Source organism: Phragmites australis, chromosome 22 (genome assembly GCF_958298935.1).
Source record: "Phragmites australis chromosome 22, lpPhrAust1.1, whole genome shotgun sequence".
NCBI lineage: Eukaryota > Viridiplantae > Streptophyta > Magnoliopsida > Poales > Poaceae > Phragmites > Phragmites australis.
The window spans coordinates 4876918-4900317 of record NC_084942.1 but is presented as its reverse complement, the minus strand read 5'-3'; the positions used below and the strand labels follow the sequence as shown (position 1 = coordinate 4900317).

Genomic DNA, 23400 nt, shown 5'->3' with positions numbered 1-23400 from the left:
GAGGTGTCCGTCGTCGTGGAGGACTAGGGTGAGCTGATCGATCCTTGGCTTCAAGGCTTCGCAGCTAGGTGCTGCTGCTGAGAGCTCTACTGTTGTGCAGAAGCTCAGTTATTTCGAGATTGGGTCGACTAGACTCCAAATGATGGTCTTATGGCCACTTCTTGCCTAGATGACTTAATGATAACTGCTTCGTTTGATAACTTATGTAATTTCTTTCGAGTTTCAAGTGAGCATGCTTCCATCTATATTTTGCTTTTGTACATTCCCAGAGGTGGTCTCCCTTTTTTCTTATTTTGCTTATTTGGAGTTTGATACAATTTCTAGAGAAAGATTAATTATGTTTATAAATTTAAAAGTAAAATCCCTTACCCTCTCTCGACTCTCCACCGTGTTCCAGAAATACGAAAAGAAAAAAAAGGACATATTAACCATACATGGTCTTTTCAATAACAAGCAACAACTCATCACGTGAATTAGTGACGTGAAATCGACCAAGATCAAGCTATGATCCTACGAATACGTTTTTACATTTGATAAAGGTGGCAGTAGGCGTTTCAGTGCATCTGTTCACCCAAGCAGCGGCTTAACTGACACAGCCTGATGCAACGGGCAGTTGGTGACCTATCTGAAAACTGCCTATGCTCAAAATGCCATTGACTATCAGGTGCTGGATTCTACTTTTTGACGTTTCGATTGCGACTGCTTCATCCACTCGATGCACTCATCCATTGTTCCATTCGGATGCACAAGCTGCCACTTCACCAGCCGTTGTTGCTGTGACAAGGAACATGTGTTGTGTTACGATTTTTCAGGATCTAGAATTAGTGTGATCAGTTACAAGGGGTCAGAGTCATAGTGTACCCATTTTCCAATCAGTGGACCTCCTGACTTGACCTGCATAACTCCCATAATGGCTTTACCATCGAGTAACGGCTTCAACTTCCATACCCCATCAAGATCTGGAGAAGTGAAACAATAAACCAGGATAGTTAAACAATGATATGAACAAGTATATATCTCCGCACTTGTGGTTATGGGAAAAGCACAAATTCTGCAACCATCATCTACTACTTTACCGAGGTCAGTTATGGAACGCTCAACACTGATGTATTTCTCTTTCCTTCGATGTAGCTCCTGCTGGCTGAGGATGCTACCAGCATTTTCAGCTTCAGGATAGGAGAGAATGGATATAAGCAGCGCCACCCGCCAAAAGTCCTTTATTTCACGAAGTATAAGTCCTGAATGTTCAGTGACATGTTTTGGTCCAAAATGTTACTTAATCGAACCAAATAAGAATCTTATGGCTATGAAAGAATGGGATCCAATCATTAGAAAAATTGCAAGTACTGTAGTAAATTAAATGTAATAAGCAGATGTATATCACTATATTGAATGACCAAACAAAGCTAATGCTAGATGGCAGCAGAAACATCAGATTACAAAGGATAAAACAGAGTACAGAAGACCTGGTAAATTTAAAAACTAAAATGCTGAATACTGACCTGCAAAAACACGTTTCACTAAGTCTGTTGGTATCTCAAGATATTCATCTTCCAGCTTCTCTTTGAGAGTTCCCATATCAACATTTGACTCAAAAAGAACTAATTCAGCAAATTTTTCACTGGCAGCATGTATGTTGACAACCTTTAAGTACACAAAAAACTATGATTAGTTTTTTTTTTTTTATCACAGTACACAAAACCAGGAGTCACAAACAAATGCTGTTGGGGGCAACTCAACAGAATGTACCATTTCAGCATCACTAACTTTCAATTTTAGTGAGTCCCGAATAATATATCTAGTAACAGGAACCTGCAGATGATGCAACAGACTCTTTAGCTCCCAGAGTGCATTGGACAAACATATTAAAATGAACCTGGATATCTAAGAATGCAAATATCAAAAGACAGCTGATACCCTTTCTCTGGAGTCCAATCAGCAAGCAGTAACAAAACTATGAATACACATATACCTGAAACAGTTAAAAATCTACCCTCTCATTGTCATATTCTACACCACCTAAAAAACATACTATCTTATCACTACTTTGGGTAGACATTCAGGAAAAGCTTAGCACATAATATTCAGCACACTATAATAGAACTATTGCCATGATGGACCAAGACTCCACAAGTCTACACTCTACTACAGTACTACTACTCTCTTTGCAAATACTTGCCATTTACCACTTAATTTGTTCACAAATACTTGTCACTTTCCTATTTCCGAGGTTACTTATTACCATCCATGTTACTACTCCTTTTACTGTGATTGTGGTATTATCAGATAGTATTTGGATCCAACTTCCTTGGTTACCCAAAGTGACATTATTTGCAAATGGATGTAGTAACAAGCAAGTGTACCCACTTCTGCATTTCTTAGAACAATTAAAGAGTTTACTCAATCCAGTAGATTATAAAACACAAAAATTGCCTGCTTAAACAGCTAAAGTATTTTGATCAAAATATGAGAGAGAGAGAGAGCACAAAGCACAAGTTAACACCCATAATATTCAGTTTATTGAAAAAGAGCAATGGCCATTATTATTTTTCTCTCGAACGCGCAGGAGAGCTGTGTACAAAGATGTACAAACTCACACACCCCCACACACTCAGATTAAACAGAACATACACGCCATGAACAAGAAAAAACAACGACCAACAAGAATCAACACCACGGGACACCTAGATGAGATTCCGGAGGTTCCGAGCCCTGGCCACACACCACAGAGCTCCCTCTTCCTCCACTGTCCGAATTATCAAGCTTACACTTGGAGTGGCATTGTTGAAAACGCACTCATTACGATGTTTCCAAATCTGCCAGGCCACAAATGATCAAAGAATTGACTCCTTTCCTTCGATCCTTGGCAATACCTTGGATTGCACGGCACCACCAGATGGAGAAAAGCCCTGCAACCCAAGCTTTTGGAAGAAAAAGAACCATACCTGCCGAGCCACCACACAAGAGGAAAGCAAGTGCTGAATAGTTTCATCAGCTTGGTTATAGAGGGGACAGGACGCCGGGTGAGGCAACCCACACTTGGCCAACCTGAACGCAGTCCAACAACGATTAAGCACCACAAGCCAAATGAAGAATTTGCACCGTAAGGTGCCTAGGATTTCCAAATACGCCTTCACCGGGCAAATCTGATAGATCCTTCAAAAAAAGGCACGGTAGGCTGATTTAGTAGAATAGGTACCAGAACTAGACAACTTCCAAACATGCTGATTTAGGGAACCTTGCTGTAGAAGAACCTCCTCCACAAGTGCCCAGAGCTGAAGGTATTTGTTCAAAGCTTGCACTGTGAGGGCTCCCCTAATGTCAACCGCCCATGTACGGTAGTTGAGGGCCTGATCGACTCTTCTTTGGTTGATGATGCGACGTGGAACCAAAGCTATGAGGTGTGGGGCGAGCTCAGAAATGGTCTTACCATGCAACCAACGATCCGTCCAAAATAACGTATTGGACCCATCCCCAATCAAGGTCACAGTAGCCATGGCAAACAATGCTCTTGCATTTTGGTGAACCTGTACTTGCAGACAAGCCCATGGCCGACTAGGCTCTGTCTTCTTTAACCATAACCATCGCATTTGAAGCGCCCAACCGAGGGTGGTGAGACTATGAATTCCCAGCCCACCAAATTGGATTGGCCTACATACCCGAAGCCAAGATACCACACAATTACCACCATTCCACAGAAACCCCCTTCGTATTTTCTCAATCGCTTTGGTGACCCATTTAGGGAGATCCATGGCGATCGTTTGATAAATGGGAGCAGCGGTGAGAACAACTCGAACCATAATTAGTCTACCTGCCCTGTTCATCAATGATGCTTTCCAACCTGGTAAATAGTTGGCTACCTTGTCAACGAGTGGCTGCAACTCTGCTTTGGTAGGCTTTTTGACTGAAAGAGGAAGCCCCAAGTAGGTACAAGGGAAGTCCTTCACCTCACAAGGGAGAAGCTCATGTAAAACAGCCATCTCCTCCTCTTTGCATCAGATAGGTGACACAGAGCATTTGGAAATGTTTGTCCAAAGACCGGAAGCCTCTCCAAAAACCTGCAGAACTTGCTTGATTAGCTCCAAATCATCCACAACTGGCCGGAGGAAGAGCACCACATCATCCTCATACAAGGAGACCCGATGTTGCAACCCTCGAATGGAAAGCGATCGAAGCATGTGATCTTGGCAAGCACGATTGATGAGAGAGTTCAAAACATCCATCACCAAGATAAATAACATAGGGGAGAGAGGATCCCCTTGTCATAACCCTCGTTGGTGCTTGATTTCCTCACCCGGCACATCATTTAAAAGAACCCGAGTAGTGGAGGTGGTCAGCAAAAGGCATAAAAGGTTGCACCATCGTCGACCAAAACCCAATCTTCGTAAGACTTCAAGCAAGAAAGGCCAAGACACCGAATCAAACGCCTTAAAAATGTCCAATTTGAGAAGGATATGGGGCTTCTTCATCCTGTGTAGATTCTTGGCGGTTTGTTGGACAAGTAGGAAATTATCTTGAATGCACTGACCCCTCATAAAGGCACTTTGGTTACTGGAGACCATGTAAGGTAATCTCGGGGCAAGTCTATTGGCCATGATCTTAGCAACCAATTTTGCGAAGCTATGAATCAAACTTATAGGACGAAAGTCCTTGACTTGCACCGCATCAATTTTCTTCGGCAAAAGGGTAATGAAGGTTGTGTTTAGTAACCTGAGCTTGGCCCCTCTCCCTTGTTGTACGGCCAGCAGAGCCAACAACAAGCCATGCTTGATAATCAGCCAACATGACATGTAAAAACGGTCGGTAAACCCATCAGGACCTGGCGCCTTATCCTAAGGTAAATCCTTAATTGTTGACCATAACTCCTCAGTGAATAATGCATCAAGTGCCTCCAAATCAAAGTGCTGCGAATGAAATTCCTCGTGATTCAGAGTGGCATTTCTCTGCTCAGCTGTACCAAGCAAATTAGAGTAGAACTCAAGAACAACCGCATGTTTGTCCTCTTGATTGGTGACAACACAATCTTCGACCATGAGTTTGACCACAAAATTCTTCCGTTTCTGGTAACAGGCCTGATGATGGAAAAAGGAAGTATTGGCATCCCCTTTAAGAAGAAAATCTAGGAACGCAATCTCACAATAGTGCGCACAAGGGATGTTAAACCAAGGCAATGAATTTTTAGCTTCTTGCGTAGCCAATCTTCCTTGTGAGCAAGTTGCCGAGAGTCCCGAGCAATCTCCAAACGATGAAGTACCTCCGTAGCTATGGCGAGCTGCGATCTTATATTGCCCACCTTGCGCTGGCCCCAACTCTGCAATCCCCTGCTCAACCGCTGCAACTTAATAAACAAACGTTCCAACAGGCAAGTGGCTGAAACATGAGCCTCCCAATTTTGCTGCACCGCATCATGGAACCCTTCAAGATTGGGCCAAAAACTTTCAAAGTGGAAACGACGTTTGCCTCGGGTGTAAACTTTCAGGCCAAGCAGCAAAGAACAATGGTCCGAGATTGAGGCGACAGAGCTTTGCAGCAAGGAGTCTAGAAAAATGTCTTCCCAATCCGCAAAAACAGAACGCACGATCTAGCCTAACAAGGGTTGGGGATGCCTGCTCATTCAACCAAATGAATTTTCGACACACCAGAGGAATTTCTTTGACTTCCACATCATCCAACAAGCGTCGAAAACGGCCCATCATAGTCCGATTAAGATTATCGTTGTTTTTGTCAGAAACATGGTAGATCAAGTTAAAATCCCCAGCTATTAGCCATGGCCCGGCGCATAGCGCACAAACATCTCTCAGCTCTTGTAGAAACAACTTATCTGCATCTTCCTACGGAACATAAACAGCTGTGAGCCACCAATTGTTGCCTTCCTGCTCGGCGAACTGAACTGAAACCGAGTAATTTTCCACGTGTGACGCGAGAGCCTGACAAATAGCATCTTTCCATGCAATAAGGATTCCGCCTCTTGTGCCCTCTGCTGGTAGAGCCACATGGCAATCAAAATCAGCACCCAAGGACAAAGCAAGAGCCGAGGAGTGAGAGCTGTGACTTTCATTTCTTGCAAGCAAACAATGTTGGCCCTAGTCAACATCACCACATCCCTGACCGCATTGCGCCTATCTAGCTGGTTCAGGCCACACGCATTCCAGATAAGAATGATGGATCCATTGGGAAAACTGTGTAGAAAAAACAACCAAGAGAAAGGAACTTTGACACTCAAAATGCTCCCACCAGGTCGTTCGCCACCTTAACCTAATCAGCCTCCTCCGATGACCACCCAAAGATGGCAGCCAAAGCTGGGATCTGTGCACGATTGAGAGGCAAATCAAAACCCTGCTATAGGCATCAAGTGTCTGTAGGTCGATATGGTTGCGTTCCGAAACAAATCCCAGACTACACATGACACTAATCTGAGCGTTCGTCACGCCAGGACCAGGTGAAGGTCTGACCCCCGTGACACGACGGTTGCGCCCGGGCAGGGAGCTAGGGGGTGGACCCTTTCTTCTTCCCTTCAGGATGATGGGTTGGGGCAGGAGGCTGTCTACCGGATGAGACACTTGGGAGAAGAACACTTGCCGAGCTAAAGGTGCTAGCGTTAGGAGCACCTGCATAATCGGTTGGGATAAGCACAGGAGGGCTCTGCCTCGCCATGCGACGTCGTTGGCGGGAGTACACTTGGACCGATTTCGATGCAGTTTCATCAATAGCAGAAGACGCTCTGGCCGGCGTAGAGGGCGGCGATAGTGCCCCGTGTGCTAAGGTCGTGGGCAGGTTGGTGAGCGTGAGCGACCCGTTGGGAGCCGCAAGCGCCGTCCCTTACGCAATGGCCTCCAGACTGGCCAGCGCAGAGGGGTTCAAAGGTGCATACACGGGAGCAGGCTCCACCCCACACTCTGACACAACCTCGAGCAAGGAGGAGCACGGAGAAAGCCCCAGGGTGCTGGGGATCATTGCCTCCGATTTCAGCCTAAGCAGTGAAGGCTCAAACTGCCCAAAAGAGGCAAAAGGAGGTGAGGGTGCAGCGTACGCTGAGTCCGATCCGGCAAGAGAAGCCAACAAATCAGACGGCGTACACTGAGTTCTAACACTGTGACTTGGTGTTTTTGGAACGTGCTGCGAGTTTTCAATTGTGTTTTGCAGCGGCGAGGAAGTTGATTTTGAAGGGCCTGAGATGACTTGAGGGTCTGCAATGGTAGGGACGATGTTCAACTAGGCACAAAGCAAAGGCCCCCTTGCATGCGGCGAGTTTTCATTTGGAGCGTTGAAGTTTTCATGCGTGCTTGCGAGCCTTCTGTGGATCTGCTGGTTGACTTGAGGGCCTACAACGACAGAGATGATGTTAGCCTCAAAAATCATAGGGTCACAAAGGACCTCCAACATCTGGGCAAAATCAGGCAAAAGATTCTCTTTGTTGATGACTTCAAAGTTCAGACCAAACATCTATTTCCGCCCTAGACCTTTGTGTAACTCTACCCTCATAGAGCTGTTGAACTCTCACTGTCTCTCAGCGCGTAGGCGGTCACCTAGCTGCTCCGGCATCGGGTCAGCCTTGTAGTTGCTCATGTTGTTCATCTTGCTGTTGTACACCTTATCCAGAGCCTCAGACCCCCGCATACATCATGCGCCTCTCATCACTATTGCCACCGATGAGGCGAAGGTGACGCGCCTGCTTGTCCTCAAGTCCTTCGGCAAGCGCCCACCTCTCAGAGGAATGTGGTGCATGGGAGAGAACCCCCCTACGCGACGGCAGGCTACCCCACAAGGAAGGGCTAGAAAGAGCGTGACACCTCCCGAGATCTCGATGAAGAGGTCTCCCCCGCTCCACTCTACGTGGCGCAGCGAACCCTGGGTCACGGTGAGCGACACACAACCAGGAAGAAGTGCTCCAGCGCCAACGAGCCCACCTTCTATCATCCTCTCTATCTTCATCTACTTTGTCCCAGCCTCGACTTGTCTCCGGCTGTCTGCTGGAGTGATGAACCAGTGGCTTCATGTTCAAACACTCAGCTGAAGGGTCTCCCTGGAACAACTCCATCTCTGAGCACTCAGTTGAAGGGTCTCCATGAACCGACGGTTCCTCCGCCTGTCTGGCGGGGTGTTAGACCGGCGGCATCGTCTTCAAACACTCAACTGAAGGGTCCCCCTAGACTGGTGACTTCAACTTCAAGCACCCAGCTGGCAGGTCTCCATCAACCGGCACTAACAACTTCAAGCATCCAGCTGAAGGGTCTTCCTGGAATGGCGCCTTCGTCTTTAAGCACACAGCTGGACCTTGCTTGGGTCTTCTGTGCAGCGGTTGGGCTAGTGCAGGTTGTTCAGCAGGGCTTGGAGGTATGTCCGATTTGCAGAAGCAGAGATGTTGGCTGATGGTGGGTGTGAGTGTAGAGCCTGGGATGCTGGAGCTTGAGAGATCGTAGATGGAGCAGCGCACTGGAACGCCCTATGGCCTGAACCCCAACACCTCCAACAACGTGTGGGATCTCTGCAAGTCACAACCTTGCATCTTCTTCTTGTAGCTCTCCTTCCTCTGTCGGGCACTTGTAGACTGCTGGAAACTAGCTGGAACTTGCATCCCAGGCTGAGGAGCATTCCTCTACCAGAATCTACCTTTCACAGTGCGCCATCCGCCATCACTCGAAAACTCCCTACGATCTTTCGAAGCCCGGAGTTCTGAAGCAGCTGTCGGCCCTGGAGTTGCTGCCACGGAAGAATGCTCAGCGCTCCCAAGGGCCTGAGGTCGAGGACTCTGCTGAAACACCGAACTAGGGGAGGGGCGCCGAGCAAGATTGATCTCATGCCTGCTGAGATCAGCCTGAGGTAGAAGCGGCGCCGCTGGAAGGTGGACTAAACGCTTCATCAAGGTGGGGTGTTGTCGAAGCTTCTGCAGAACTTCCCGGACTGCGCCAAGTTCCTCCTCAAAGTCCTCAAAAGAGCAATGGCCATGACGCACCAAGCTTGACTTGACTCATCCAGTCAATATTAGTAATAAGCAAATGTACCCACTTACACACTTGCTTTAAGTGAACAATTTTAGTGAAACCAAGACCACAAAATTTGTCTGTTTAAACAGTCAAAGACTTGGATTTAAAAAAAAACGGATGATGCATGACTTAGATGTTACCTTCTTAGATTTTTTGTCCAAGTAGAACATATTTCGGAGGGGAATAAATAGTGCACTATACAGGCAAAGCCTTCGTTGTTCATCCTAAACACCATAAAAGATCTTAATTAAGGAAAGCCAAAAGAGAACAAATTACAGTCAAATAATTCTTGCTAGCCATAGTACACAGCTTGGAGTAAATTTTCCTTAACATAGGAACTCATTAAACCGAGGTAAGATGAAACTGGAGAGAAGCATATTATCACATCACAGATGCTCTGAATATTAATAATATAATACTATGATAAATCATATATAGCCTAACGGACATTGGAACAATGGAAGAGCTTTATTTATGCTTCCCCTTCAAGGTTCAATCAGAGCACATTTTTCTGTAAATGGCTTAAGTATCCGACACAATGTTACAGAAAAGAATCGAAACATATTTGTTTGTGTTAGCCATTTGCAGTGGGTTATTAAGTATCACTCAGAGAGGGGGAGGCTGTAGAATTTCAGGGTGCATGTTTAACAAGTACGCTACAATTTCATACCTGCAACTTGGGGTCAGAACCACCGCTGAATACAGAGCAGCCAATAGAATATGCAAGATTCCAAGCTGCTTCAATATGTGAAATGCAACAGCTGCATACCGATACAAGAGATGAGATTGAACTGAAGCATGGATGCTAATAAAAATAAGTAAACAAGTGCATGACGGTATCTTCTACTTTTCCACATTTATAAAAGTACATTAGTCTGAAATACAGTTGCGACAAACAGCTGCCTGAATCTGAAATATAAAAATACTAGATGTTGGAACAAGGACACACCAATCACATTTGTCAAAAACTGGAGGGTTGGATTTCTCGGGGAAAGCAAATACAACATAAAATAGCCCCAAATCACAGATGTGACACATTGCTTTAACAGGGCGTTTGTCTGACATCATGAGATCAATCTGCACAATATACAAACAAAGAAAATTGATGACCAAGGGTTTTGCATGCTGTTTACTAAGTTCATTCAGACTGACAGCTTCGCTATACACTAAAGCAGGAAAGAAATAAACAAATTGTGGTTAGCAATAAGTAGTGTAGACATCAAACCTCATGACCAATACGTTCTCTGCTAATCTTGCTACCAAGTTCTGACTTCACCTTTTCATCAGAAGCGGCTTCCTTCAAATTTTCAGCTAATGTAAAGTTGAATCTAGAAGCTGAGAGAGATAGAGATTAGACTATGCAAAGAAAATATGATGTTCCAATCCACCATTATATTCAATTATAATTTATAGTTTCCGTTTCTTGATCAAGAATAACATACAACATCAACAAAGCCTTTGTCCCAACTCCCGAGCAAGTTAGGGTAGGCTAGAGATGAAACCCAACAAGAGCCATAAAGAACTACATAAGCATATAAACATGGCTATGAGTTGATCATATATCAAAATATCTATCTATGGAACAGAAGCAATCTCTAGAGTTCTCAGCTAAAATTACTCCGGTAACATGCATAAAATTTAAGACCGTGATCCACTTATTAGGAAGTAAAGTTATCATGAATACTTCTGCGATATAACAAATTTGGCAAATAAAAATGTTAGAGATCAACTGGGAGATGTTTAAATTTACCAAATCGGATTGCTCGAAGAACTCTAAGTGGGTCATCCAGGAAGGTAGCTTTGGCAGGTAAAGGAGTAACAATAAGGCCCTTTTTGAGATCGTCAATACCTTCACAATGACATAGGAGAATGAACATTCACACGAATTTATGAACTTGTACCATAGATGTACTACCAAACTCACCTCTTCCAGTAAAATCTTCCACAGAGTTATTGTTGATATTGAAGAATAAACTGTCAAAGTTAGAAAAAATAAGATAAATATAGGGATCCTGAAGAATCCTTAAAGTTTTCATTTCAAATTAGTATCAACATTGCAGTGATGAAGGTATTACCTATTAATTGTTAGGTCCCTACGGTATGCATCTTCTTTGGCAGTACCAATCTCCTGCAAGTTGAAAACAGGCCATAGCCAAAAATATGCTGTAAAAGACTATCTACAAAGCCTAGACTGAAAGGGGGGATCTAAATGTAACGAGATGAATCGGAAAATGAGAATTAAAAATATTGAGCTGCCAAAAAGTATTAATGGCTATCTGTTGCAGTTCAGTCAACATCTATTGGTAGTTCTTATAATAAACCTTCACAACAATATAAGCCACACCCAAAACAGACATGTCAATACAAAGGGAAATGTTCGACTAAGCATATGGTTATGTGGCAAATATCTCTCAAAAATACAAATAACTCAGATATGCAAAGAGATAATATGTATTATGTACACGTTGGTCACTAAAATGGGCATGCAAAGGGATGCTAGATATAAGTACACACCATGGTAGGAATACGACTGTTTTCAGCATATTTTTCAGACCTCAAGTTGACAAAATCAATCCAGATGTTGAAAATAAGCATCCTAGCAGTTTCCAAGTGCTTGGATTGATCAGGATTGCTGCAAAAAAAAAACTAATAAACGTTATGATTTGAGTTAATAGAGAAACAGTCACAGAGTATTGATCGGTGCTGTTGCTTTTTGACCAAACAAGTGTAAAATGGTATAAGTGATGACAGTAATAAGCTACTCATTAGAATTAGCATAATAAGAATTGCATACCACTGGATAACACCGATTCCTTTCTGCTCCTCCCCTATCAACTCTGAGTACTCATTTACTTTCTCGCAGAAATTCTGGCCCATCATATTATCAAGGGCAATGTCAATGTCAGCGGAGTCTTTCCCTAATAGCTGCCAAGGCAATAGTCAAGTCACAAAACTATTCAACAATCATTTCATACAATACAAGCTACAAGAGTCGAGAGGCTATTTTAGTGCAAAACATAATGATATGATTCATTATATTATACAGCATTTACATACCACGCCCAAAAAAATCTGAAAAGAAGCATATCATGGGAAATGATTCACTTCTCAACTCTGATTCACTTCTCAACTCTTTTTAAGGATTATCTATCGGTTATCCTATGCCACATGCTGCTGCATTGTTGCATCCAAAATTCCCAAGTGAAATACGGTAGAAATATGGATCTTCCCGCCCATGTAGACCCCAATAATCCAAGGCCAATAAACAAACTAACTGAAGCATCCCCTGACCCAATTAGCATAACAGTTGATGCAATTGGCAGGTATGTGACCACTGAACAACTTCGCTGACATGAACACTAAACATACTCAAAGAACCAAAATCTCTACACTGATGTAGAATAATTCCAACCAAAAACCACTATGAGCATACAATTGTATTCATGACATGGTTAGTTAGTTTCTCCAAAATCCCCAAAACCCTAAAACCTCTAGCACAGAGCATCAACAAAAAATAATCATCAAACAACAAGTAGCAAAACACAGCAAATCTCATAGAACCCAACAGAAAGGATGAACCTTCCGTATACATACATGAGACCCTACCCATTGTTGGCGGTACTTGCCTTCATGTTATTTCAGCATTCTCATAAGGAAAACAAAACATCTTGCCTACTTGATCCCAGAACACTTCCTCCCAAAAACCAGCAGTAAGAATTCTAAAGAATCTAAAGAACGCATTTTTTCAGCATTCAACTATTTTTTTTTCCCAAAAAAATTGTAGAACGAGAAACTGTCAAACGCAAAAATTGCGACAAAAATATCGAAAATTCCCCACTTTTGTGTTAGCAGCAAGCAATCACGTCCTAAACCCCAGTAAACCTACATCCTAAACACAACCAGCTTTTAAATTTCTCTACTTCTTCCTGGTACTCTACAAGTATACATCCAACGGGAGAAGGGAAAGTTTCCTTTTGTGTAACAAAAAAAAAAACAAGAAAGAAAAGCTCACCTTGTCCCGGACCCAGCCACCGGCGACGCGGAGCTGCGTGCCGAGGCCGAAGTGGCTGACGACATCAAGAAGCCGCCGGAAGATCCGCTCCTCCTTCTCCGTCAGCTCTACGGTCTCCCTCACCTCCACGCTCCGCTGCCGCTGCTCCGGTGAACCCGCCGCCATGCCGGAGCTGCCGGAGAAGGCTCGTATGCAGGAGAAGAAGAAGGTTCTAGGGAGTGAGGCCGAGGCGACGCTCCAAGGAGGAGAAAAGGGAGCCGGCGAGCAGCGGCGGAGAGGTGGGAGGAGGAGTCCGCCGCAAGGCAGGAGGAGAAGGCGATGAGGCATGTGGCGGTTTCCCTTCCCGTTTTCCTCCTCCGTCGGGGTTCCAAATTCCAATACCCACGGCACGCCCATCGGTGAACCGTCCGATGTAAATGAGCGGTCCAGATTTGGGTTAGGGCAAATCCGCATATGCCTTAATTGGTATTATTAATCTTAAATAAAAATGTCCCAATTTTTAGTTATATCTATAGAATTTTGTTATTTATCTGACGACAGATCTTCTTCTTCAAAATTTGTGGCCACACGATTTGTCTTTGAAATCTGTGCTTAGGGCCTGTTTGTTTGAGCTTCTGCTTTTGGCTTTTCTGAAAAGCTGTGCTTTTGGCTTTTCTGAAAAACTGTTTTTGGAAATCGGTTGTTGGCTTCTACAATAAAATTTTGGCTTCTCAAAAAAGCCACTCTCAGCGAGCTTCTCAGCTTCTAGTTCATTTTCCTCAGAAGCAGCTTCTGGCTTCTCCAGAAGCCACTTCTCAGCAAATCCGTTTGTTCTGGCTTCTGGGCTTTTGACAGAAGCAGAAGCTAGAAGCAGCTGGAAACAAACAGACCCTTAGATGATAGACTAATGTTGAATTTTTTTTAACCATGGTCTAGATGTGCGCCTGAAATCCACTAACACATTTGGACCCAGGTATGCTTTTTAATTTTTTTTCTCTCGATTGCCGCGCCCTCCTCTATCCCACTCTCTCTCACTCTGTAACTGGCGCCGCTCCATCTCCCTACGCAACCACTCGCGTCCCTCGTCTCTCTCTCCCTCTTATCTTATCTTGTTAAAGCGAGGCAGAGGTGACGCGTCCAACGCAATTCCTTCTCTCTTTCCCTTTTTGGCACCCGGATCCCTTCTGTAACTGGTGAGTTCAAGGGTCGATTCAAATGATATCCATGATTTGGATCTCGATCTACTCAATTTGATGCGTGATTCGGTTATTCTCTTTGGTGTTTTTGATTTTTCATCTACTTTTAGGGTTTGATTCTGGCGGGAGAGGATTAAGCTCTGGACGAGCAATCAAGTTTTGTGCTTCATTCGAGTGAGTTCAAAATGGATCGATGGTGTGTTTTCTGATATGCCCTTTTTTTTATTCCATGGGTCATTATGCAGTGTTGGATGTGCTGGAGTAGAGGAGGCAGGGGAGAAATTGATCAACATCCTTCTCCTTGGTGTTTTTGATTTTTCATCTACTTTAGGGTTTGATTCGGGCGAGAGAGGATTAAGGTCTGGACCAGCAATCAAGTTTTGTTCTTCATTCGAGTGAGTTCAAAATGGATCGAAGGTGTGTTTTCTGAGATGTGCTTTTTTGTTTTTTGTTTTGATTCCATGGGTCATTATACAGTGTTGGACATGCTGGAGTAGGAGAGGCAAGCAGAGAAATCGATCAACATCCATATATAGCTCATGAGGTGAGTATATGAGTCGAGTTCATGTTGTTTTGCCATAGATCTGAGTTTAAAATGGGCCGAGGTTCTATTATTCTGAGATGTCCTTTTTGTTTTTTTTATTTTATGGATCATTATGCAGTGTTGGACGTGCTGGAGTAGGGGAGGCAAGCGGAGAAATCGATCAACACCCATATCTATTTCATGAGGTGAGTATGTGAGTCGAGTTCATGTTGTCTTGCCATAGATCTGTGTTCAAAATGGGTTGAGGTTCTGTTTTTCTGAGATGTGTTTTTTGTTTTTTGATTCCATGGGTCATTATGTAGTGTTGGACGTGCTGGAGTAGGGGAGGCAAGCGGAGAAATCGATCAACATCCATATCCTGTTCATGAGGTGAGTATGTGAGTTGAGTTCATGTTGTCTTGCCTTAGATTTCTATCTATGCTTTGCTAGTTACACATTCGGCCATGTGTGTTAGGTTTGGATTCAGTTCTGTTGTGTTAGGGTTTACGTAGTCTCTTATATGGATATATATATATGGTGTGGTAGTTTGTGATTTTGTATAGGTTGACATAGTCTCCTGTATGGATCTATCTATACGTGGTGCGGTATTTTGTGTTTTTCGTTGATTCTCGACTGTGATTTTTTTTATAGAATCTGCGTTTACTGATAGAAAACTGGATTCTAGCTAAGTTTACTGAAAATGTGCCAGTACATTTGTTTTTAATCATTGCTAATATGATATGTAATGGGTATATGTTAATATCCTATGCATTTTGTCCTTATTATTTTCTGTGCTCACAGCTAGTCTACCTAAAGGTGTTACTTAGTTTATAAGGTCAGGTGTGTGTTCCATCTAAACTTAACTAATTTTATTGATTTTTTGTAGTTATGATTTCACATATTCTGATTTTATTTTGTTGATTTGTTGTTCATCATGGGCATTGAGCTAGAGGAACATGTTGAAATTATTATGAGTGTGTCGGTTTTTAGGTGGTGTCATTTTTATCATGTAACAGTAAACATGTGTAATATGCTTATATATCTATATATGAACTCTTTTTAATTGAAGCTCTTTTTTAAATGGTTGCTAAAATTCAAATGCCTGATAGTGTTCATATTTTGTTGGATACTTCTTATTGATGTTTATATCTAATATATTTTTTTAGGAAATGAATTTGTAGCTTTTTTTATAGTTACAATGGGTCTGTTTTGGAGATATCAAGCGATGGGAGAGTGGTGTTGTCCCTATGCCTGAATCCACTGTGCACCAGCTTGGCGTTGATTTTGGGCATGCTGATTATGTCTTTTTTGCTGTTGTGAAGGGTAGTATTGTTGGCCGGTACTATGTGGTCAACCGTGTTCTCAAGGATTTTATATCTGAAGGCAATTTCTACATTGTTGTTTGTCATAATGGTGATATTTTTGTGAACTGCAAGTCTAGGTTCAACCGTCATCGCCTTCTTAACAAGGGAACTTGTTTCGGAGCCAACGTTGTTTGGTTATGGTGTATTACTGAGAGAGTCAGGATGGTTCCTGATCCAGATGATAGTGAGAAGTTAATAGCTGATTGTGCCTTTTGCTAATGTTGCTACTGCTGGGAAGATGAAACGTGCGCAAGATGCTGATGTTGAATCCTCAAAGGTGGTGAAGATCCCCAAGAACTAGCGATTCAGCCATGGGGAATCCAAGTTGTGGGAGTTCGAAAGATGTGCAAGTTCACATGTTATCTTAGTTTGTAGGTGGTGTTGTGTTCGATTGTAGTATGCAATGTCATGTTATGCTACTTTTTTAAGAACCGATGGGGATGCTGTTTTTATTGTATGGTCACATGTTATGTAATACTTGTAGTAGAGTTTATGCTATATGTTTATTTCTCTTGGTTCTTTATCTTATTATAGTTATGATTACTATTTATTATTTTACACAAATATTGTTTTTCATTATTTGCGTTATTTTTTACACTGATCATCAATGACTTATATCATGTTTTTAAATCTCCATTCATTTTAGTGTTTATATGGTGATTGTATATTTTTTTAGATGGCTCCTAAATGTTTCACATTTGATTTGAACAAAGATGCAACATTCAATGATGATATCCATAATCTTTTGGACTTGTTCAATGTATATTGCCCTACTTTTCTTTTGTTTTTTTTTTGTGTTATGGTCTCATTATTTTGTTGCTACTTTTAATTTTTTTAGGGAAATAAAATCAGCAATGATGCTGTTTTGAGTTCTATAAGAGAGAGGTACATGCTGTGTTTCATCTTTTTTTATAACAGCATCATTTTAGTATTTTTTTCAATAATTGTATGAACTCTTTTGTCTCAAGCTGTTTTTTTTTCTTCATAAAGTAAAGAATTTGAAAAGGAAGTTAAACATTGCTGATTTCAATGACTTGAATAAACTAAAGGTATGCATATCAATAAAAATTTTAAGTTCTCTTTGTATCTTTTTTTGAATCAAACAAGATATGCCTTTTATGACTTTTTTTTGGCAGATGAATAAGGTTACAAATGATGAAGAACCTGATCATGGTAATTCTCGATCTCCCGCGCATTTGATTGATCGCATCCCCTATCATCATGACAATTGCAAAGAACATCCCACAGTTTGTAATGGTGTTGCCGGTTTTAAATCCAGGCTTGATATGTCTTTTGGAAAGTTGTTGCCTTTGCAGGTTACTACCTCTTTTTTCTCATGTTTTTTTGGTCAATAATTATCTTCCCTATATAGTTTTGTTAATTATTTGTAGTTCTTGTCATTTTTTAATAGGTTGTTATTGTTTTTTTAGGTTAAAGATGGTATTTGTTAATTATTTGATGATCATTGCATGCAATTATCATGCCACACACAGAAGGTTTCTGAGTGCTTGATATTCAATATTATCAAGTTGTTTGATAATGTGTTATATTCAAGCACTCAGATTAGTGTGGGAGGTGTCTCAATGAGCAATAAAAGAAATATGGACATGGATGCTCATGGTATTGAATCATCTGCTAATGAACAAGGCATGTTGTTTTTCTATTGGGTGTCTTATTTTTTGTTTTTCTGGTTTTTCTATCTTAAAAACATTTTACAAAAGTTTTTTTTTACGTTGGGGTGCTTTTATGTTTTTATCAGGTTATGCAAAGGCCCTGAAGGACAAGAGTATTGGGAACCCTACTAACTGCCAAAGAAAGGTCTCTTTTATTGAACTGAATAACTTTGTTTGTGACAAAGTAGGTGCAAAAGGACCCCTTCCGCAATCTCCAAATGTCTTTCCGGGTGTTCTGAATGTTGATTATGTCCCGGACATTTTTTTCTCATTCACCTCCTCCTAAGTCATTGCCCTCATGCTTCATTCGTGATCCTGGACCTTCAAAAGCTTCTATAAAGGTAATGACTAACGTTTTTCTCTTCTTTTTTTGTTAGAATCAGGTCAATAGTCTTTTTTTAGCTTTTTCATAATTTTTTTTTTTGCATTTTGCAAACTGCTGTCAAGGTTACCACTATAGATGATATTAATGAAGATTGTCAGATTTTTCATGGTGGTATTGATAAGACCCCTGAAAGGACTGTAAAAATCCCTACATCATTAAGTAATGTAAGTTTTGCAGTCTTCTTTGTGTTTTTTATTTTTCAAGTTATTCAACCCTTTTGTGGTATTTTTGTGTGTTATGTTAGTACCTACTTTTTCTATTTTATTTTTTTTAAGTTTTTATATGTTGTGTATGCAGTCCATATATGCGGTTCATATGCCTTTTTAACTGATGACTATGATATGTTAGATTTGTTTATAGTATTGTGTGTGTGTTTGGTTTTGTGGGGGGGGGGGCTAATATTGTTTAGCAACAATGAAGCTATTTTTAAAGTAGATAGATTTTTCATTTTCTAATTTCAATTATTGAGGGATGACATCAGCAAATACTTGCATTTTGATTCATGACAATGTAGGACAAAAACGAACCATATATATGCCTTTTTTATGTTTTCACAGCAAAACTTTGCTCCTATGTGTAAAACATATTATGACTTTTTATATATGTTATCCAAAAATCTCTTGAAGATAACTTTGTGGGTGAGAGGAAGTTTGGTGAAAAGCTTAGGGCCATGTGCAACAAATCCGATGAAATGTACAATGACACCATGATTTCTCTTAAGAATAGTTATCGACGTGCCACCAAGGGCATTGATGAAGCTCACTCTGTAAATGATAGTGCCGGTGTTACTTGCTCTATTCTGAATGAGCAATATTGCCCCAACCGTAAAGTTGCACCGCTTGTTGATGCTGTTGAGCTATTCATTAACAATTCTAAGTTTCATGTCACTAGGCATGAGATAATATACTACATGGCCGTTTGCAGGCTTTTGAGTAGCAAATCTCACCATGAGTATGTGTTTGCATTATATGTTTGTATGTTTTGCTTGCTTTTTCTATTTTTTTTGTTCATCTTTTTTTTTTGCAGTCTATATTGTGTTGATATTGGAGATTGCCATGCGAAGTATGGCTCTCTTGGCCATTCTATGGTTGCTGGGGGCAAAGTTGGATCCTTTGTTATGAATGTAATTTGTCACAAGTTTTTCTTAGAAGAGCATCCCACAACATCAAAGAAACATTACTTCTTTTCAAGTGTTGAGGTAAGTATATAAGTTGACTCTAAAGTATACAATCTAGTGAATTCTCATTTTATTTTATTTTTTGAAATTCTTATGTATTGTTTATTTTTGTCCATGATGGTTGAATGAAAGATAAAGTGTACAATCTAGTGAATTCTCATTTTATTTTTTTGAAATTCTTTGTTGCGACAGCCAGGTCAGGCTGCTTTCCTGCCATCCCGCTAAGCTCAAAGGCATGGTGAACCTCATGCTGTAACCATAAAATCTTGTCGATACTTGTTGGAGACGGTGAAGAGGGTGCAGAGGGGAAAAGAGAGAAACCAGGTGAGGAGAGTGGCAGAAACACTCGAGTGAATTTTAGCATATCCGTTGTAAAATTTATTGTACATAATTTTAGCATTTCAAGTTGATGCAATTTGAATCTGTGGGCAAGCTGCAAACAAGCTTGGTGTGATTTTTTGCAAAAATACCACTAGAACTGTCATTCGAATGGCACTCTTGTAAAGAATAAAAAATTAGAGAGGTATTTGCAAATGCTCCTAAAATCCAGCTCTAATTTTCTAGTATGTGGTTTGCGTATATTTTTAAAGTCTTGAATTTAAATAATAATCCAGTGGATTTCCTCTGTTCATTAATCAACGTAGTGAATTTAACATAATTGATAGAATACTGTGTTGTATGAATGACACGTCCACTCACGGGTTGCAATCGGACATGGCACCCTTTGGAAGACGGGTCCACCGACTAGGCCCAAGTACCGAAAGCAGATGAGCCCTCAAATAGGGACCAATCAGGATGCGAGGTACTTCAATAAATTTGTTCTAGATTTTGAAATATTTAATGATTGAAGTTAAATGTGTTTAATTATAATGATTTATAGATGGACGGGTCATGGATGCACAAGGATCGAGGGCCAAAGTTCTTTGTTGGCGTTGAGGATTTTCTGAGGGTTGCCGCAGTGTACAAGAAACCAAAAAGGAAGCGTGCCGATCATTATATATGTTGTCCGTGTGTCGACTGCAATAACGAGAAGCAATTTTCAAACATAGAGCAGATTCGTGCACACTTGATTCGCAGGGGTTTCAAGAATGACTATACCTATTGGACTGAGCACGGTGAATTTGAAGATGTTGGACGTGAAGGGCAACCAATAGTCGAAGAAGACATAAGTAACGATATGACGGTTAACGAAGACTTCGATAAGTCAGCATTTGAAGATACTTTTATCGAGAATGATGGAGGGGACACTTTCGTTGGCAACAATGAAGACGGCTTAAAGAAAATGTTGCGCGATGGGGAGGGGGACTTCACCAATGAAAGACAACATTAAAAGTTACAGCGCATGGTAGAGGACTCTAAAACACCAGTTTACCCTAACTATAAAGATGAGCACAGCAAGTTGCATGTGGTGCTGGCACTGATGCAAATGAAGGCTAGCAATGGTTGGGCCAATAAGGGCTTCAATGAATTGTAATAATTCTTGAGGGAATTGCTTCCAAGGGGAATGTGTTGCCTGAAAATATGTACCATACCAAGCAGGTTGTCTACCCATTGAGATTGAAAGTAGAGAAAATACATGCAAGTAGAAACGACTGCATGTTGTTTCGTGGTGAGGATGCAGACTTGGAAGCATGTCGCGTTTGCAATGCACCACGGTACAAGCGCAACATTAATGATATCGAGAGCGATGGCATGAGGGTGAAGAGAAAGAAGAAAAGACCCCCCCTCCCGTTAAGGTGGTTTGGTATTTCCCTATAATCTCTCATTTGAAGCGATTGTTTGCTAATAGAGCGAATACCGAGTTGATGCGATGGCACGTCGAACAACGCAAGAAATATGGAATACTTAGACACCCTGCTGATGGTATGTAATGGAGGAGATTCGATTCAAAATACAAGGAATTTAGAGATGAAATGAGGAATATAAGGTTTAGATTGAGTACGGATGGGATGAATCCTTTCAGCAATATGAGAAGTACTCATAGCACTTGGCTCGTGACTCTTTGTTTCTATAACATTTCACCTTGGATGTGTATGAAGCGAAAGTACCTTATGATGCCTTTGCTGATTAGTGGGCTGAATCAACCAGGCAATGATATCGATGTGTACCTCAAACCATTAGTTGAAGATCTTCTTGTATCGTGTAAAGATGGTGTACGGGTATGGGATGAGTACAAACATTAGAATTTCACCCTACACGCAATGATGTTCGTAACGTTCTCAGATTGGCCCGCCCTTGGTAACCTATCAGGGCAGACTGTAAAAGGGTACAATGGATATATTCAGTGCTTGGAGGAAATGGGGGGGGGGGGCTGATGAATAGTCAAAAAATGATCTTCATGGGTCACCATAGGTTTCTTCATCTAGATCACCCATAATGCAAGAATAAAAGAGCTTTTGACGGGACAGTGGAGCATCATCAAGCTCCGAAGATTCGTACTGGAGAAAAGGTATTTAAGATGGTAAAGACACTTAGAGTTGTACTTGGAAAGGGGCTAGACATTACAAAAATCCCGGCTGGGCAACATGCTCCTATGTGGAAAAAGATATCAATATTTTGGTTGCTACCTTATTGGAAGTATCTTATGGTCCGATACGCAATCAACGTCATGCACGTGGAGAAAAATATGTTTGATAGCTTGATTGATACCTTATTAGACATATCTGGGAAAACAAAAGATACACTAAATGCACGGCTGGACTTGGGAGAAATGAACCTAAGGAAGGATCTACATTACATAAAATTAGACAAAGGTAAAAAGAAACTCCCCATATCTTGACTATGAGCAAGGAAGAGAAGATCTGCTTGTGTGGTTGCTTACGTAATGTCAAAGTTTTGACTGGTTACTCCTCCAACATCAGGAGCTTAAACATGAAAGATAAGAAGTTAGTTGGCATGAAGTCTCATGATTGTCACGTGATGATAACGCAGATGCTTCCAGTTGCAATTAGAGGTATTATACCGGATAAGGTCTAAGACCCAATCATAAAGTTGTGTTCATTCTTTAATGAAATTTCATAGAAGGTCATTGATCTGAACAAACTGGCAAAGCTGCAGGAAGACGTGGTCCATACTATATGTTAGTTTGAGACTATTTTTCCTCTGACACTTTTTTATATAATGCCCCATCTAATTATTCACATTGTGGGTGAGATAAAGGGCCTTGACCCCGTGTTTCTGCATTAGATGTATCCTGCCGAAAGGTTCATGGGGGTTCAGGTCGCCACCCTGAGGTGTGTATATATTCTTGTATTCCTTTGAACATTGTTATGCTTCTATATGTGGTTAGATAATTGTTCAAAAAATAGTTAATTGTTCTATGAAATTTTATCTTGCGAGTTCCATTATGGTTAGAGAATGGTAGTGTGAGATGCTATATGACTATATATTATATGTGATGCTAGTTCAGTGAAAGGCAAGCAATTTTCTTTGATTGAGTGGTCTAGAGATTATGAAGTCTTCAAAATTTGTGGAGCAAATTGTTGTAGCAGTTCGACCACTAAGATGCTAGTTAGGTAAATTGTTCTCTGAATTTTGTAGCTGCTAGCCGGTTGGTTTGGTCTACCGGCAAAAAGCATGTTTTTGAAATTTTATACAGTTTGTATCTACTAGTCCTAATTCTTTGCTACTATTATCTTGCCATGTAGAACCTTTGTTTTGTATTGGTTTACTACTATTTCTAGAATATTGAAACCAATCTGCTATTGCTATTACTATTTCTTTTCTAGTTAGTTATGTATTGGTTTACTGCTATTTCTAGTACCACTGTGTTAGTTCGGTATTTGTTAATTGGGAGCAACCTGATACAGTACATATGTGCATAACCTTACGAGAATGCTTGTTCATACAAACAAACACACGTGCTAGTGCTTACTGAAATACATGCCTTCAGCAAATAAGCACTTGAAGCAATCATCTATTATGTCCACCTCGAACCCTCCATGTTGAATTGACTCATATAATAAGCTTGCATTTTGTTCCTTATTGAGTTGTTTTGATCTAATTTCTATTCACTATATTCATTTTTTTTGTTTCAAATTCCAAAAAGTTTGTGAAAAATGCAAATCTGCATATTATATGAGTCAATTCAATCAAAAGTTGCTTATT

At 41.1% G+C, this 23400-nt stretch overlaps 1 protein-coding gene across 1 annotated transcript; it reads right to left on the bottom strand.

Annotated features, from left to right (window-relative positions):
- Nucleotides 1-410: 410 nt before the first annotated feature.
- On the bottom strand, nt 411-13361 carry LOC133904663 (tRNA nucleotidyltransferase cca2-like). The gene is made up of 15 exons (XM_062346127.1): nt 12997-13361; nt 11779-11909; nt 11499-11616; nt 11060-11112; nt 10909-10958; nt 10735-10833; nt 10210-10319; nt 9934-10061; nt 9655-9745; nt 9125-9208; nt 1750-1812; nt 1503-1644; nt 1077-1238; nt 862-959; nt 411-774 (listed from the first exon to the last, which is right to left on the bottom strand). Exons 1-15 carry the CDS (start codon nt 13321-13323, stop codon nt 661-663), a joined length of 1770 nt encoding a protein of 589 aa, XP_062202111.1. The 5' UTR covers nt 13324-13361; the 3' UTR covers nt 411-660.
- Between the last annotated feature and the right edge of the window lie 10039 nt (nt 13362-23400).

Coding starts and splice junctions, on each gene's coding strand:
- LOC133904663 (XM_062346127.1), bottom strand. CDS start 13,323: ATGCCTCATCGCCTTCTCCTCCTGCCTTGCGGCGGACTCCTCCTCCCA. Junction 10,834..10,908: donor GGAAGATTTTACTGGAAGAG/GTGAGTTTGGTA, acceptor GTCATTGTGAAG/GTATTGACGATCTCAAAAAG. Junction 1,645..1,749: donor AAGTTAGTGATGCTGAAATG/GTACATTCTGTT, acceptor GTGTACTTAAAG/GTTGTCAACATACATGCTGC.